General features: G+C 37.9%; 1 protein-coding gene across 1 annotated transcript in view; it reads left to right on the forward strand.

Moving 5' to 3' along the window:
- INO80D (INO80 complex subunit D) overlaps window positions 1-17,902 on the forward strand; it is a 72,939-nt gene extending 55,037 nt beyond the window's left edge. The window contains exons 8-10 of the mRNA XM_019652917.1: window positions 5,499-5,716; window positions 6,443-6,600; window positions 7,733-17,902. Of these exons, the coding sequence (XP_019508462.1) occupies window positions 5,499-5,716; window positions 6,443-6,600; window positions 7,733-8,895 (1,539 nt within the window). The 3' untranslated portion in view covers window positions 8,896-17,902. The remainder of the gene's footprint in view (window positions 1-5,498; window positions 5,717-6,442; window positions 6,601-7,732) is intronic.
- Window positions 17,903-18,107: the final 205 nt, after the last annotated feature.

Genomic DNA, 18,107 nt, shown 5'->3' on the forward strand with positions numbered 1-18,107 from the left:
AGGGTCCCCTGGCGTCCCAAGCCAGCTCTTTAACCATCACGCCACCCAGCTGGCCCTGTCTTGGATATTTGATAAAATTTCTGTAATTCTACTGAACTTAATTATTGCTTTTGTTAATGCTATTATCATAAGCCCTAATTAATTCAAAATAATTTGGAGGAGAAACAAGTCTGAATTAATGAACTATCTGAATTATATAGTCATTTAAAATAAATGCATTTGTATTGTTTTCACCCATCAGATACTTACTGATTTCTGCTATTTGCAAGGTATTGTACAAGGCACATGTACTAAAAAGTTGAGTGAGACAATTCTTGCCCACTGTCAGCATTTTATAGTTTTCAGGGGTAACCGAATGGCCACTGGGTCAGGACTTAATAGTCTACGGTTGTGATCCTGGCATTGCCACCAACTAAATGTTAACAAGGACTAATAATTCATTATTTCTGGGCCTCAGTTTCCATCTGTATAGTTAACTGGCTTCTTCTCTACCAAGAGCCTCTTTTGTTTTTTAGTTTCCTATATGGGTCATATATTTTGAATATTTGTATACTAAACTGCATATACAAATGAATAATTATTTTACCATTTTAATTTTATAACATTTAAAATATAAAACATTTTGTCAGCTTATTCAGGCTCTATTATGATTAAGGAATGATTTCTATGTTTTTGGACCACTTTTGTGGCTCTTTGATGATTTCACAGACCCTTGGTAATATAGGCACTGCAGCTTTCACACCACTGAAGTAAATCATCTCGATTATATATTTTGATTTTAAAGTTACACTGTTTAGCATACTTCTAACCAGACGAGGGAAATATTATCAAATAGGGAGGCTCTACTTCAGGATCTGCTTTATTGATTTCATAAGTTCTTGATTAGAGTAACAATTATTATTTGAATGCTCTTAAAGAAATTAAAAGCAGTTTATTCTTTTCAGCTGATTAAATATTCCAGCTTAGGCAAATTCAGTGAGGGAAACATAAGGTTGAATTAATGCAATAAAATTAGTCATAAAATAATGTACATCTTATATCATATAAATAAAATAATCAGGCTTTTAAAAGGTATTTACAATAAAAATTTTTGAAAATGTTTTTTTCTCTGAACATAGTTACAGGATCAGACAGTAGTTTGAGCGATTTTTTTTTTTTTTTTAGGCTGAGCCATCCTGCCACCTGTTGGCAGCTCAGTGGCTGCTCAGCTCGGGCCGGGAATCGAACTGCTGTTGCTCAGAGCTCGCAGTCTTGAGTGAGCTCTTAGCCAACTGAGCCATGCCGGCCCTAGTTGAGCTATTTTTGTTTTAAGTTAAAAATTACATAAGTAATAGCAAACATTTGTACCCCATCAGTCCCCCACTGTGAGAGACTTACACTGGGTGACAAACACTGCAAATCTCTTAGCTTTTCTTTCAGACTATATCTTGAACCCAAACACATTTTACTACTATTATCCTAGCCTTAGCTACCATTGCCTTTGCCTGGATTATTGTACTGGTCTCCTAATTGGTCTCCCTCTTGCCATGCCCCACCACCCGCACCCAGATGGATTTTTCACATAGTAGCCAGTAGATTCTATGTGTGTCTCACTTTCTTTGAATTTGCTTACAGTAAAGTTCACTCTTTTTGGTGTATAGTTCTGAGTTTTGACAATGCATACAGTCATATAATCACCACCATAATTTGGATACAGAACAGTTCCATCACCCACCAAAATTCTCTTGTTCTGCCCCTTTGTAGTCAACCCTTTCCTCTGTCTCTGCTGAACTGTTTCTGTTCCTATAATTTTACATTTTCCAGAATGTCTTATCAATGGAATCTTACAGCATGTAGCCTTTAGAGCAGACCTTTTAGAATACACATCTGATCGTTTTAGTCCCCTCATCAAAACCTTCCAGTGTCTTTCCATTACATTGAGCATTGAATTCCAAATTCTTACCGTGGCTCTGAGTCACTTGCTGACCTGGCCCTTGCAAGCTCCATAGTTTCATCTTACACCCTCTCCTCATTTCCGGAGTTCCAGCAACATTGGCCTTGTTGTTTCTTGAGCACTCTTAAGTATGTTCCCACCTCAAAGGCTTTGTACTTGTTTTTCTCCTTTCATTGAATGTTCTCCCAGATTTCTACATGCATCACTTCATTTATTCAAGTTTATGATCAAATGTTACTTCATCAAAGAAGCCTTCTACCTCCCCTTTATCCTGTTATTTTATTTTTATTTATTTTTTTAGATTTTGTTTTATTAGGGAATTGGGGAAGGGGAACAGCCAAGTTGTTGTCCTCCAATCTTAGTTGTGGAGGGTGCAGCTAGCTCAGCTCCAAGTCCAGTCGCCATCCAGCCACCCGTCGGCAGTTCAGCTCAAGGTGTCGTGTTCAATCTTAGTTGCAGGTGGGCATAGCCCACCATCCCATGCGGAAGTTGAACTGGAAACCTTGTTGTTAGGAGCATGTGCTCTCACCAGCTGAGCCATCCTGCCACCTGTTGGCAGCTCAGCTGCAGGCTCAGCTTGGGCGCAGCTCACTGGCCCATGTGGGAATCAAACCGGCGACCCTGTTGCTCAGCTCATGCTCTTAACCAACTAAGCCACTCGGCCAGCCCCCTATCCTGTTATTTTTTTATCCTTATAGTCCACCTTATTTTTCTTCCTTATATTTTTATATACCTACCATTACATTATTTATTAATTTGTTTGTTTATTGTCTGCATCCCTCTACTAGAATGTAAACTTGTCAAAGACAGGAGCAGTTTTTGTTCAGTGCTGTATCCCAAGATGCTCAGTAAATAATTGTTGAATAAATTAAAAGTTAGCATATAGCTGACAGGGTCTGAGATTCAGAACTAGAGGCTCGTGCTGCAGAAAGTCCAGGCTGGCAGACAGAACATGGTATTCAGTAGGTATGAGCCCATACAACAGATGGTAAGTTAGTGTATGCATGATTGCCCCAGCACATAAGTAGAATGAGACTGTGAGAAAGTCGTGAGTGAATGAATAGTGTTTGTAATAATAGTGTAGGTAAATGAACAGTCAGCATTAGGAAAGTCGCTAAGCTATAGGGGCTCTAGCTCTCTGGAAGAACTGAATGAGGGACTGCCAAGAGTCCTGCCTTGTCATGGGCAATTCTGTGTGGGGTACTTGGCACATTACCAAAAATGCTGCTGGGCTAAGAGGCATAAGCTTAGGAGAATAAGATGCAAGCCTAGAACCAGAACCAGGTGATGCTGGCGGTCTTACAGGTAGGACTTGTGTATCTTGGGCTAGAGCTGTCTAGCTTTCTCTTGCGTAAGATCTACACCAGTCCTAGAGAGAAAGCCTGGAGCGCATGCTTACCCCCTGGTGGATGCTGCTATTTGCTCAGTCACTATTTGTTGAATTGAATAATGGACGTAAGTATAGACCTTAGGTGCTGAGCCAAAAGAAGCAGCCTTTTTTGTTGTTGTTTTACAAATTCGTGCATTTTAACTTGAACCTGTAATTGTGTTTGGATTCAGGTGTTTGGTTGGGATTAAACTTCTTTTACATTTTCTAAATTTATGCTTTAATTTTATTCTTTCTTGTTCTGAATTTGTTTGATGCTAGTGATAGTTATCAGTCTTTAAATACTATTTTCTATACTCTTTATTTAGTTATGAGTTATTACTGAATTCATCAAATCAAAAGTGACATCACTTGTAAAAAACACTATTGTTTTATATACCAAGAAAGAAAACAGTGCTGCACAGTGCATTTCTTATCATGAGCCATTTTTGTTTTATACTTGCTGAAATCGCTTCCTTAGACGTAGACGTAGAGTTTATCTTCTGTGTTGCTCCTGGCTGTGGCTGAATTAGTTGACCTGTGAAAAAGCAGTCTTTTCTACTTACATCAACTATAATATAACACAGCTTCATCTCCTTTTTTCTCATTTGATTTTTGCTTAAAAAAGAAAAGAAAAAAGCTAAGGTCAGTTCTTTAATAATGAATGTTTGCTTTACTACTACTAATTTTATACCCTGATGTTCTTTGTGCCTTTCTGCATACGCAACAGTTTTTCATCTACATGTAAAGCCAACGATGTACATACCTTAATTCAAACGATGTCAGTATAAAGCTGTGACCAACTGTGCACATGTGTAGGCTCAATGCCAACAACTGTTACCTGGCCGACATTGTATGATGCCGTTATTGTAAAATGCTCCCCAATTGCAGAGATATTAAAATGTGCATGCTGGAACTGATGAGATGCCACATTCGGATTTAAGGGCGCTAGCTGAAAAAAGCTAGTTGTATTGTCAGTTTCTTCTTCCTTTGCCTACTCACTTCATCGCAGCTGTGTCCCTGTGTCTTCTCCCTTTACCTTTTCTTCCTGGACCGTGTCAGTTACATGAAGGACTTTTACTATGTCATGATTTCCAAGTCTACACTTCCATCCCTTTCTTTATTCCCGTGCACCAGATGGTCTTCTCCTACCTCTTGGACATCTGCATACCTCAAACTGTATGTGAGCCAAACTGAATTCCTTAACTTTTCTTCTGAATCTGTTTATTCTGCTGTGTTCTCCATCCCAAGTAATGGTGTCATTGCCTTACAATCACCCAAACTAGAAACCCTAGAGACATTTTAGAGTTTCATATTCCCTTTGACTCTACCACATCCAAGGAGCTGTCAGATCGCGAGAATTCTACCTGGACAGGCCCTGGCTTTCCCACTCCCACTCATTCTGTTCTTCACCATTTGTTTTGTATCCACTGTTGAAAGAGCCCTCTGATTGGAATTGTTGCCGCCATTCATTTCTAGCTATCCCGTTGCATTGCTACCAGGTTAGTTAACCTTTTAAAACATTTGTCAAGTCATGCTGCTCCTCTCATCAAAAATCTTTCCTCATTGCCTCTAAAATAAGTTTAAAATCCTTAACAGGGTATTCAAAGCCATACATGATCTGGTCCCAAGCTTCTTTAAAGCATACATTTATGTTTTATCCCCCATTATGTTCCTACCACCAGTCAAACCCAGTTGTTTGCTGTTCTTTTTGTCTGGTTTGTTTTGGGCCACTTTCTTTAGCCTGGAGTAGTCTTCCCCTTGCCCCCAACGATTTAAAATCTTACTTTTTCTGTACCCACAAAACTAAAAATAATTGATTATCCTTTTGTGTAGCCATAGAAGGTATTTATATCACTATTGACCAATTTTCTCAGTACTGGATTTATGTATATTGGATTCATATTTTTCTCATGGGAGAATAAGTTCTTTGAGAGAGCAAATTAAATTTTCTTCATTTTTTTATACTATAGCACCTATCTCAATGTCTTTAATTGTAGGATGAACTATATTTATATGTTGAATTGATTTGAATGAAATAAAAATGAGTTTTTTTTATTCATTTACTTATTGTTATACATAGTTTTAGGTATACAGTATATTTTAGGCATTATATAGAATATTAAGAGATACAAATATTTTGTTAGTTTTTTTCCCAAGTAATCTCAGTTTAAGAATATCCATTTATTCATTCCAAAGGATAATTTCTTAAGAGGCGATAGCTCCCGTAAAGTTCAGCACCAGCAGCAGAGGAAACCCAGGAAAAAAACCAAGCCTCCTGCACTTACCAAAAAACACAAGAAGAAGAGAAGGCGTGGACCTCGTCGACCCCAAAAACCCATTCCCCCTGCGGTCCCCCAAGGGAACCTCAGCATGCCCACCAGCGTCTCACTGCCAGTGGGGGCCTCTCAGATCCGGTCAGTGACGGCGCCAGAGTTTGTGTTTCCTAAACGTGTTCTGATTGCCCTCAGAACATCAAGTTTCATTGCCTTTTCTGGTGTTGGAACTAGGCTACAGAAGCCATTCGGTATATCAGCCTATGCTTTTTAGTTTTCAGCGCAATTTTTACAAAATACCTGACTGGGTTAGATCTAAAGTAAAGTTTTTGATTAAAACAGAGAGAGCAGATGTTGAAATTGAGAAATGAATTGTCTGCCCTCAGATTTTCCTTTTTTAACAGAAATTCCATATATATTTCAACAGAAATGTTCTGTCAGAAATCTGATGCATTATTATTTTTGGCAGGCATAAGCATTTTGACCAGATGAATGAGACTTCTGTTTTAGTGAAACATTTTCGTTTTATCTGTTTGTTTCATTTTTAAAAATTATTATGTTGACCATGTTTGAAATTCTCTAAAAAGTATTAAGACATACTTGATACACAAACCGTATTGATTCTGCTAATTTGAAGTAAAAATACCATCTTGAAATGATTGTCTTAATACATGGGTAAAGGCTATAGAAGTATGTGATTGCATATGGCGGGGCCTGTCGGTTTTCTTTCAAGTTTCCTTCTCTTAAAGTAAGAAAAGAGACATTTTGAGTTAGGATTTCCCGTTTTCATGTTTGACGAACTTGTCTTGGTGCCATTGGTGTGAAGCTAAAAGGAGAGGGTGGAGCCAACCATGTCATCTTCCCCAGGAGCCCATCCACGCCAGGGCTGAGTGCTGATGAGTTGCCGGATGACATTGCCAATGAGATCACTGACATTCCACATGACTTGGAATTGAACCAGGAGGACTTTTCAGATGTCCTGCCAAGGCTACCTGATGACTTACAGGATTTTGATTTTTTTGAAGGTATGGTCAATATTGTGATTCAAGAAAACGGGGTTTTAAAATGAGTTCTTAAAAAGGGAAATAGTTTTTGGAGATGTGTTTGAAGTATTCCTCTTCACATATATATCTTTCACTGTAGATAGAAAACATAGCTCTGCTAAAGCTAATTTATTCTTTTCAGAAGTTAAGGCATGTGCAATTTGTTTAACCATATTCTAGGCTTAGTCGACGGATGGTTTGAAAGCTAGGTTTATAACCTCATTCCTTTAAAATGAGTAATTTTGCTTGAGTTTATTTTTAAGCAAAGACATTCAAACTTGAGTTTATTGAAGCCTTGTAGAACTTGTCCTGATTTTAATACCCCACCCTGTACTTCAATTGAAGTACACTTTCCCGAAACAAACTTTGCTTTATTCCACCAATTCTCTGGTGATTGCAGGAGAAATCTTTTATATTCTTAGCGTGTTCCTTTCACTATTTAAAAACTGAATATTTTTGTGTTGATTAATCAAGTTCCTAACAATAGACTTTTTTATATTGGAAATGAAGTCCGTGCAGACCCAAGGGTTTCTGTTTTCTGAAAAGTAGTTAGAAATGGGAGAAGAATAAGAGGGAAGGATTAGCGAGTAATGCAGCAGCATTTTAAAAGATAACCTCTGAAATGGGCTGAGTGAGTGCTTAGTGTTAAGATATATGTATGAATTTCTGTATCCTAGTCTTCCACAGCTGCCCTTTCCGGCTGGAAGAATCTAAGAGTAGAAGAACTTGGTGGACTCCTCCTCCACAGCCTTTTGTCTCAAATCTGAACTGATAGGATATATTTTCTATTTTAATGACTTCAATATAACTTTTGGTAAAAACATCTGTGTATTCAGATAGTCACGATGAGTTTTGAATTGGTAGTGTTTAGAATCCCTCAGAATTTAATACTTTGGTAAGATCATTTTTGAGAGTACTATAAATAAACTGGAAGTGTGATACAAGCTCTGTCCTGCAGATTAACATTTCACTTTTCCCTTCCAGTCCAATCCTTGGAAACTTCTCTTTCAACAGGGCCTCTTTCGTAGAGTATTGTTAGAAATCACAAGTATGGTTTTTGTGGTGTGGGACAGTTGAAAGCTCTGCTGATTCTTGATGGCTTTTGCTTACTCAGGAAAGAATGGAGACCTCCTCCCAACTACCGAAGAGGCTGAGGAACTTGAGCGGGCTTTGCAGGCTGTGACTTCTCTCGAGTGCCTGAGTACCATTGGGGTACTTACCCAGTCAGATGGTGTGCCGGTCCAGGAATTGTCGGATAGAGGAATAGGGGTATTCTCCACAGGTACGGGAGCTTCAGGAATTCAGTCCTTGAGCCGAGAAGTAAACACGGACCTAGGGGAGCTGTTGAATGGGCGCATAGTACATGATAATTTTTCTAGCCTAGAGCTGGATGAGAACCTGCTCCGTTCTGCTACCTTGTCTAACCCACCTACACCCCTGGCAGGGCAGATCCAAGGGCAGTTCTCTGCCCCAGCCAACGTTGGCCTTACTTCTGCCACTCTGATCAGCCAGAGTGCACTTGGGGAGAGAGCCTTCCCAGGACAGTTTCATGGACTTCATGATGGCAGCCATGCCTCCCAGAGGCCACATCCTGCCCAGCTGCTGAGCAAGGCAGATGACCTAATCACCTCACGACAGCAATACAGCAGTGATCATTCACACTCCTCGCCCCATGGAAGCCATTATGATAGTGAGCACGTGCCGTCTCCCTACAGTGACCATATCACCTCTCCCCACACATCTTACTCTGGTGATAATATGGCAGCTACCTTCTCAGCAGAGATGCCCATCATGACGCAGCACTTGCTCCCAACCCAACTTGAGGTGCCACTTGGAGGAGTCGTAAACCCCAGGACTCACTGGGGCAATCTCCCTGTCAACCTTGGAGAGCCCTCTCCATTTAGCAACCTTCTCGACGCAGATGGACATCTTCTTTCCACTTCCCTCTCCACGCCACCCACCACTTCGAACTCAGAGACCACACAGCCTGCCTTCGCCACCGTGACCCCCAGCAGCTCCAGTGTGCTCCCGGGGTTACCGCAGACCAGCTTCAGTGGCATGGGGCCTTCTGCTGAACTAATGGCCTCCACCTCTCCCAAGCAGCAGCTTCCTCAGTTCAGCGCAGCCTTCGGCCACCAGCTGAGTTCTCACAGTGGCATTCCTAAGGACCTGCAGCCCAGCCACAGCTCTATAGCCCCTCCTACAGGCTTCACAGTAACAGGTGCCACAGCTACAAGTACCAATAATGCATCCTCTCCCTTCACCTCCCCTAACTGAGTGTGTCTGTGTGTATGCAGGCAGGTGGGGAACCTGGTGTTTTCTGTCTTTGTTTCCTCTTTATCACTCCTTTCCCCTTTCCCTAAAGAAGATTTTAAACATCACAGATGGGGACTAGAGGGGAACTCCCTTTTCCAGTTGAACAGGTTACCCTGCGGTGGACCTTGCTTCAGTGTTCACATGTGCTCCTTTGCACTGGTGCTCATTTCCTTCTGGCAGGGTCACTCTGCCCCAGCGGTTTCCTTAGGGGCTCAGCACAGTGACTGGATAGAACCGACTTTTAGCAGCAAGTCCTAGAAGTGGAAGATACCTCAGATTACCAGTGCCCTATTTCCTAGTATTCAGATCAATGCTTTCCATTCTATTACCAGGTATTTACATAGGTGGTTCTCGGTAGAAAGATCCTCTTCATTGAGTCTCTGTGTGTAAGACATAGCAAACGGTGTGTAGCGGCAGATCGAGACAAGGCTCTGACTTAGCACCAACTGCTAAATACCACATGAGGCCAGGAGTCCATTCCTAATTGTGATCATGTTTAATTAAAAAGAAAAAAATGAGTCTTTTGACTGCCTGTGTGTATGTGTGCGCCCTCGTGTGTGTGTTCTCTGTGTAGGGCAGGAAGCAGCTGTCCCATTGTTACTGTTATTGTTTTGCCCTCGTGAGTATAAGGCTCTTACTTCTCCCCGCATCTCACAACCCTGATAAGGTTGGTCATTCTTTCCCACTGAGTTAACTAAGCTTCTTGAATAGAGAGGGTGGTTGGTGGTCTGGTCGCATGAATAGCACAACCCTTTTCTGCTAAGTTATCCCGGAACACAAACAGCTGAATTCATGTTAGTGCCGTGGGGGATGTCGTGAAAAGCTTGCCTGGAGTGACTGCAGGGTTGCTGAGATACTGAGGCCTGGTGGTTCTATTGCCTTTTTCGACATGCTTTTGTTCCTGAACCCCTCTGTCATGGAATACATTCGCAAGATGTAATTAAAGAAAATACTTCGATGTGAAATGCAGGATAGGTCAGATAGATTTGGAAAGATGGGCTCTGTGAACTTCTTGACCCGTCTTTTGCTTTTAAATCTTTCATGTTTACAGTAGTGATTCTTTGGTGAGATTTGTAAAATGTTGAAGACGCTTGTGGAATCAATGTACCAGTTGTGAAGTGATATGTAATATCTGAAGGATACACATTTTAAAGTTTCTTTCAAAGCAGAATATGGAAATGACACATAAATTTTACCCACCCTTTGGTACTTTTAAAATGATTTAAGTACTTAGGTTTAAATTGGGGGACATTGCTTTAAAGTACCAGGATTTTAGGCTTAAAAATCATGTTGGGTAGTTTAGTAAGTTGGTGACAATGAAACGAACATGTGAGTTTTCTTTTTACCTGCCTTCTCCCTTGCCCTCCTGTCTCCTCCCAGAAGAAGGGTGGAACTCGATTTTAAAGGCATTTGTGCCCTGCTTTTGCCCGAGATGGTTCACTGTCTCCTGAGATACCATTGGCTATTTATACCTGAGTCTAGTCTAATTTACATATATATATTTTAAAAGATGAGTAGAGAGAGCATATCTATTAATGATGTGATATAATGATTCATTTGTCAGGGAATATTTGATCTTAATTCCTTTTCAATAGGTAAAGATTTGGATGTATTTTCCTACTTCCTGTAAGTATTCTCTTTATGCCATGCGAATTCTAACCAATCCCTTCTTTTGAAAGCTTTTCTTTCTCTGCTTTTTAAAGGAATGATGGTGATCAGCAGGCATTATGCAGATACCATGTGCCTGAGATTATGGAGGGGAAATGTCACATGACTATGAAATCATTATATGCCCTATTTTGTATTTATTGAAGTTTCTTTTTGTGGGCCAAAAATAAGTTTGTAATATATTTAGTTTTTTTTAAATCATGATAATTGGAAGATTTATTTTTAATAGCTTTGTCTTTTTTGCAGATTGAGAAATTTCTAAATTATAAATTATGTCACAAAGCAAAATTATATTTGGTATCACCATAAATTTCTATTGTGAATGGTGAGAACAGATAATTTGAATATTTCTCACCTGTGAACCTGTTAGTAAGCTTTTTTATTTTAATGTACTATAATGAAATGACTATGAGTAGTTAGCTCTGCTCAAAAGTGTCATTTAGTTTGCTCAACTCTTTCCACACCCCATTGTAATCATCACTAGATAGCTGTCCATTCCCAGCTATTCGGTTTGTTCTCCATTGTGTACTAATGAATCATTGTAGCAGAGCAGCACATCGACTTTCTTCTTATCAGCCTTTCTTTGACAGCAAAGGGAAAGTCACGGGTAGTCGATCTGAACTTTTATGGCTATTTGTTTCCTCGTGGTAGCTGCTTAAAATTCTTCAGTTATCAAAAACTGAGTTTGCAGTAAGTTGCACATTTTATTGTTTGCAATTTTCTGTTTTATGTGCATTTAAAAGCCCTTTTCTGCTTTCGAGTAAGGAAGCAAGAAATGATCAGGAATGTTGCCAGTTACAGCTTCACACCAAAAACTTTGAGTCAATTCATTTTTGTTTAGATGCCCACAATGATAGCTGAAGAAAGGGCACCCGTAGAAAGTACCAGTGTAGACTTAAGGAATTAGTAAGAAAGGAAATTTCCCTCTCATTTCATCTACTTCAAAAGCAACATGTGAGCTTAAAGTTTGCTTTGCTCTTGCTGTTTCTTGTTTGAGTCGCTTTTTGGAAGAGAGAAGAACATCTGTGAACCCAGAGATATCCATTTTTCTTTTCGCTGACGGAGCAATTCTAGTCTATTAGTAGTAGCTTTGCCATTAATATATAAAGGAATGAAGTGTCTTTTACTCCAGAAATAGGAAAATTAGTGTCTTTTAAAATAGCACTTACGCTATAATAAGGCAATACTGGAATCAAAAACGAATTTTATATAAGGTCCTAGTTAGGTGGAAACTAGCTTTTATGCTAGTGTTAAACTCATGAGAAGTAGTAGCAAAGAAAGTTCGCTCTGTTTCTGCAGTTTTTTGGGACCATTTATAAAGGCCAGTTAGACTGTGTTAATGTGGTTTAATTTGCAAAGTTGCTGCAGTCAGTGGCTACGTGGCTGTGTTCTGGGAATCTGACTTCCATTCTAATGTATGATATTCATTGGCTGTGATCTGTAGCATCCGAAGAAAAGATGTGTTTTCTCTCCTTCACACTCTCTACATAATTGTTAATATTATTTTAATTAGAGTACTGATGACATTGTTTTTCCCTCTGTTAAAAATGGCTTAGCAATTTGCACATCTGGGTAGATTATGTAGCTAGTAAACAATTCACAATAGTTAATAGCAATTACACTTAACCCACCAAGTGACAGACTATGCAATGAAAAAATTTTCTAATTAATCGTCGCGTAGCTTACACGGCGAAGGATTATTTTCTCTAGTAACCCACCATGTGAGATATGACTGCTTTATAAATGACTTCCTGAGCAATTTCATGTCGGCAGGCAACGCATTGTGTCTAGTGTTCCTCCATGAGAAGATTATAATTTAATGAGAAGCAAATCTTAGGTATGAAAATAAAGTTGGAAAGATGTTTTGTTTTGTTTTGTTTTTTTCCTTTTCCTTAAAATTGTAGTTACATGTTGAGTGACTCAAGGCTAAAGAGAGCTAACACTTTATCTTTGCCAAATAATTATTTATAAGAATTATTTCTTAAATATGCCCAATCTCTCAGCTTCACGTTAGGAGTCACCATTTTCTGTGACTAACACTAAAACTTTTCTGTATTAGAGCCTGTTGTCAATCCACAATCACAATCCAGAGAAGAAAAGACAGTGCTTTGATTTGGAAAGGATCAGGGCCTGTGAGACACACAGGGGCCCTATCAGTACAATTTTCTTCTTAAGTGAAAGGCTTTCTATTTCTGTTGACCTGTACCATTCAGCTTTTATCAATTGGCACTAGGATTTGAGCCTGTGTAGGGAGCTCCCATTCTATCAGTTTGTTGACTCTTCTGCCATCCTTCCTGTACCCTTGCACCATGGCTGGGAGGCTTCGTCAGCAGTGTCGTGTGAGGCAATTACCTTTTCTCCACGTTGGTTCAATAGGTTGTTGTGGATTGGTGTTGTAAAAAGATGAAGATATTAAGAACACTAAACGACTTAATAGGTTTGAAATTCATTTCAAATATTTTTAGAAACTGTTTCCATTTTCTTCATCCTCTTTCTTTTTAGCCTTTTAAAATCCTTTTAAATTCTATTTTGAAGCTAGTGTTATAGAATAATCTAATATAATGGTCTTCTAAATGGTCAACAGAATTCTGCAGTTTATTGAGGCAATTTGAAGGATTCCTAGAAAAAAAAATGTAGTCCTACTGAATAGCCTTCGTTTGTTTCTCTTTCATCACTAACACCTACATTGCTCCAAGGGTTTTTTTTCCTGACAAGAAATATATTTCTTGGGGATAGGGGTGGGGGATGGGAATATATATAAAAAACAGAACATAGATTACTTTCCCCCAATACTTTGAAAATAATCGAATCATCACTGGTATTCTACAAAAAGGTAAAACATTTAATGACTTCTTAATATCTTGAACTTTATAAGCTTTCCAATATTCTCGAGGGAACCAAAATCCATGTTTAGTCAATTAAAGGAACATTTCAGATGCGATCTTTCAAAAGATTTGTAATAAAATACCAGTGAAGATCATACTCATTTCCCCCTGACCAGTGAGTTAGGAAAGAAAACATCACCCATCAATGAATAATTATGTCTCTCCTAATAACCAGTGTCATCAGTGTGAAAATTGTGGGTCAAATTTAGAGAGCCTTATTTCTAGCTAGCAAGAATTCTCTTTTCACTCCAGCTCTTATTTTTTGTTAGCTTTCCTCTCTCTGCACTGTGATACAGAACTAATAACAGGAAATGGGGCATTTCTGAGAGAGAGAGAGAGAGCACATTTGGTATGACTTTCTTTACCCTAGTTTCCAAGGCATTGGGAATGTTAGGCTACTTTCAATGGCAGAGTTTTTGGTGATCCAAAGTTTAGTCTGAAAAACAGTCTTGTAAGAGAAAACCTGTCGAGCTCGTAGAAAGCTAGGTAGGCAGCATGGCTTCCCTCCTTTTTCCCCTTCTGCCTGCTTGCTCAGCTCACATCCAGTCCTGACGTATTCACACCTACACACATGGTCTGTACTGACCCTGGCCTAAGAGTAATAGAGTCCTTTCGCTTGTTTTTTGTTTGTTTGTTTGTTTGTTTTTAAGCTGGGGACCACTGAAGTAAGCTCTGTATGCACCCAAAGTTCCCCTTGGAAAAATTTTCAACATGCAGTGCAGAAGGTTCCCACGCAGCTAAATGCCACTCCATTGCTTTTACTTGGGGAATCGACTGATTTGCCCTGAAGTGACTCCACCCTGCGTCGTGAAGGTCCGGCAGATTAGTGTGGAAGGGATGGAAAATTGGAGGGTTGTGACGTTGTCTTCATCTGCTTGGAAGGGTTGAATCAGTTCCTCTCAACAGTGATAATTCTTGTCACTGTATAGTGTTGAGTATGTCTCAGGGATTCCTTGTGGAAATTAGGGCAGTTTTTAAAATAAGAAAATAGTTTTCAAGAAACTAAAGGTGTGACTCATCATTGAAGAGAGCGCAAGAAAGAGAAAACGTTTGGTTTCGTAGCCCACGGTGTCTTGCGTAGGACTTTTTTCCTTTCTCCTTCAGCCTCTCATCTCAGCTTCAGCATACAGAACCCTTTCCTGTCACGCACAGCTTTAAAACTTTTATTTAAGAATCTCCTTCCCCAATGAGCTTTCAGAATACTTATTGTAGATTTTAAGAGAAAAGGTATATTAATTTATGCTATTAACATCACCTCATAAATTATAAGTTTTATACTAAAGCTGTATTGAGTGTAATGAATTATGTTGCCTATGTGTTTAATAGCTAAAAAATTATATATGAGCTTTTTTTTTTTTTTTTTTTAAAACAAAACAAACTAGTGAAGCACCTTTTTACACTGGATCTCTGCCGTGTCAAGGTGTATAGCTATCCTTTGCTACCTTGCAGATATATAAAATAAAAGGATATTCGGGGGCCTCAAAATGTAGAACACCGTTAGACCATTTATTACTATTCATAGAACTCTTGAGAATCATGTTTCTTTAGTAAATGATCTGTGGTTTACACTTAAGATGGCTAGAAGCTTAGTTACAGGGTAAATAGAAATACATAGATCAAGTAAAATTCCCAACTACTGTAGCTGGAATTTGTAAACTCATTTAAGACCTCTTTTATTTCCTATGGATTCTTTAATTTACAGTTGATTCTGTAAGTTGGGAAGTAAAATAGAGAAAAATAATAAATCTAGATGTTCTCAGTGTCTTATTCAGGAACCCTTTTATCCCTCCTCACTAAGGAATTCCCACTGTGACTTAAAAATAGAATTAAATTACTTGTGTGCATGTATGTGTCTGTGTTTTTACACACATGCAAAAATATACATTGGGGGGCACAAGTGTGAGAGAGATGAATGTGTGCTTCCATAAAAAGAGAGAAAGATAACAGAATGTATTGTAGAAATATGATTTATTTAGTTGAGAGTATTGGAGTTACTTTCTCATTGTCTCGTATAAATACACCAAATTCTTCATCATGTTATGTCATGTTAAAAGGCTAGTTCTGATATCATGTGCATTTTAGCATTTTGATTAACTTATATTTATGCTGTGTTTTTAAAATGATGTGAGAAACAGTAGGTTTTAAGACCAGCCTCTTGCTTTTGAGCATAAAAATAAGAGAGAGAGAGAGAAAGACCCAAGACATGAGCTGTGTTTATCTGTTGGGGTGATGGGACCAGAGATCAGTTGAACTTTTTTTTGCATTCATAGATTTCTTTCTATTCTGAGTTAGAAAATACTGTTGACCCTCTTTTCTTGGTGAAGTTAAGAATATTATAGGCATTTTAGAAAGAATGCCAGTTTTTGAAGCAACTGGTTTGTTTAAAGTGTTGGTGGGATCATTTCACCATGCATATTTCAAAGCTGGGATGATTTCAGGTATTTCCCAAAATTTGAAAAACAGTTACTCAATTGTGCTATTATTTACGAAGTTAGCCTGTCTCCCTTCACCCTATTTTGGCTCTAGGAAGAATTCTGCTACCTTTGACTTGATGCCTATGGAATTAAAAAAATACATTCCTATATTTTGAGATTTGTCATTTTGCTATACATTTATTACTGGGGTATCTGGTGGTCTAAAATAGTCAAAACTAGAGTTGTTATTAATTGCTCCAATCACATTTATTTTTAATATATAAAAAAATCATGTACTTTGAAATATGTCCAAACAACTTGGGATAATACACCTGAATTTGTAGTTACCTTTGAAGCCTCATTCATCTTATATATAGTTAAGACCTTGGAAAGCTTTATATGTTGTTCTTTTTACAGTTGTATTTTTGCAGCATCTCCTAGTTCCATTCACTCTTGCTTTATGGATTTTTAAAAAATCTGCATATTTCTTGTACATATGCATGCAAATGAAAGAAGGGAGTTTGTATTGGTGCCATTTCTCCCTTCAGTTACTAATTAATGGGATTTGCTAGAATAAATTCCCCCTGATTGAAGGGTGAAAATAGACCCTTTGTGTATATCTGTACAGAGATGTGTATATGGGATGTGGTGGCACTTTGCTGAATGTGAACTTGCCTTGTCAATGGAAAGATTGAGAAGTAATATGTTTATTTATAAATTTGTATAATCTATATATACACGTATGTATATGTGTGTGTATAGATAAAGCTATATACATATATTTCCCTAAAAAAATGTGTGTGTATAATAGATAAACAGCCTTTGTTAAGCAAGATTGTACGTCTATGGAAAATTCTGGATTCTCTGTAAGCAGGAGGAAGTGACAGTCTAGAGTACATCACCAGAGCATACTAAAGTAGAAGTCCTTTCGATTATAGTCTTGTTTGTGGTTATTATAAGTTAATTTCTCTTGGAACTATTCTCACTTGCCAATTCCATTCTTCATCTTAGACTAACTTCTAAGTCAATCTTTCAGACATTTAAAAAAATCACACTTGATTGTGTTTTTTCTCCTTTATTATGTCCTTTCTAGCCAGAAGCATTTGTTTTAAGTGTATTTCATTAACTTCTCAATTGTTTCTTTTAAAGATCCTTATCTCTGAAATTTCCCAGAACATACAAGTTTTGGTAATATTTTCTATAGTAATTTTGAGAATCAGCCATTCATCTTTGTCTCAGAAAAAAAACAAAAATCAACATTCAATCAAAACTGATTTACAATTTTTACCTAGATAATCTTGGGATATTTTACTTAAATTGAAAAAGAACATAATTACAATTTTATTATTGATATTAGTGTTAGGTTTATTCTCTCATTTATTGTCATTAATTTGTCATTTGAAAATTTAGTTTACTTTGTAATTGGATCATAAGTTTACTATTTTCATTTTAATGGAAAGCATACAAAGTAAGTCTCTTGAATTTTATAACTAATTTTGCTCATGATGAAACTGCTTTAATGAATTCTTGTGTAATGAATTCTGCTATATTTCCTTTTGACTCTTCTCACATTTGGTGACATTCTGTTTAACTCTGCTGCAGCTCTCTAGAAAACTGCATCCCTATATATTGTGCCTTTAAAGCTCTTATGCACACACAGACAAAAGTGTATATATACATGTTGGAGCATGTGTACATATACTTTCGTATATACTCACACGGTATGTCTCTAGTATATATTGTGGGAGTGGATATATAGATACTCAAAGGCAATGAAATGTTGCTCTCTAGATATATATGTATATAAATAATGTTGATATACTGTATATACACATGTACATGTATGAGTTTTAAATGGCAATCTTTTACATTTAGCAAAATGCTGCCCCTACTGGAATATTGTTGCTGCAATGGCAGTTGTGTGTAATGATTTAAAATACATTATCAAAAATTATTTAAAGAACATTTAAAAGTCTCATCTAAAGACATCCACACATTATTTATTTATCATCCTTTTCCTTGTTGTTATTATTATTATTTTTTTGACTGAAAGGAAGACTGTCATTTTTTAAATGCCTTGTGTCTCCTGGGAGAAGGCGAGAGCTAGAGACTCACTTGAGGAGCCTGGTGCATGTTCCTGTCTCAGAAATGGAGATATACCACAAACCAGCCTATTTATGTCAATTATAAAGCAATCCTAGTGTTT

This window comes from Hipposideros armiger, unplaced genomic scaffold, assembly GCF_001890085.2.
Source record: "Hipposideros armiger isolate ML-2016 unplaced genomic scaffold, ASM189008v1 scaffold_190, whole genome shotgun sequence".
In the NCBI taxonomy this organism is placed as follows: domain Eukaryota; kingdom Metazoa; phylum Chordata; class Mammalia; order Chiroptera; family Hipposideridae; genus Hipposideros; species Hipposideros armiger.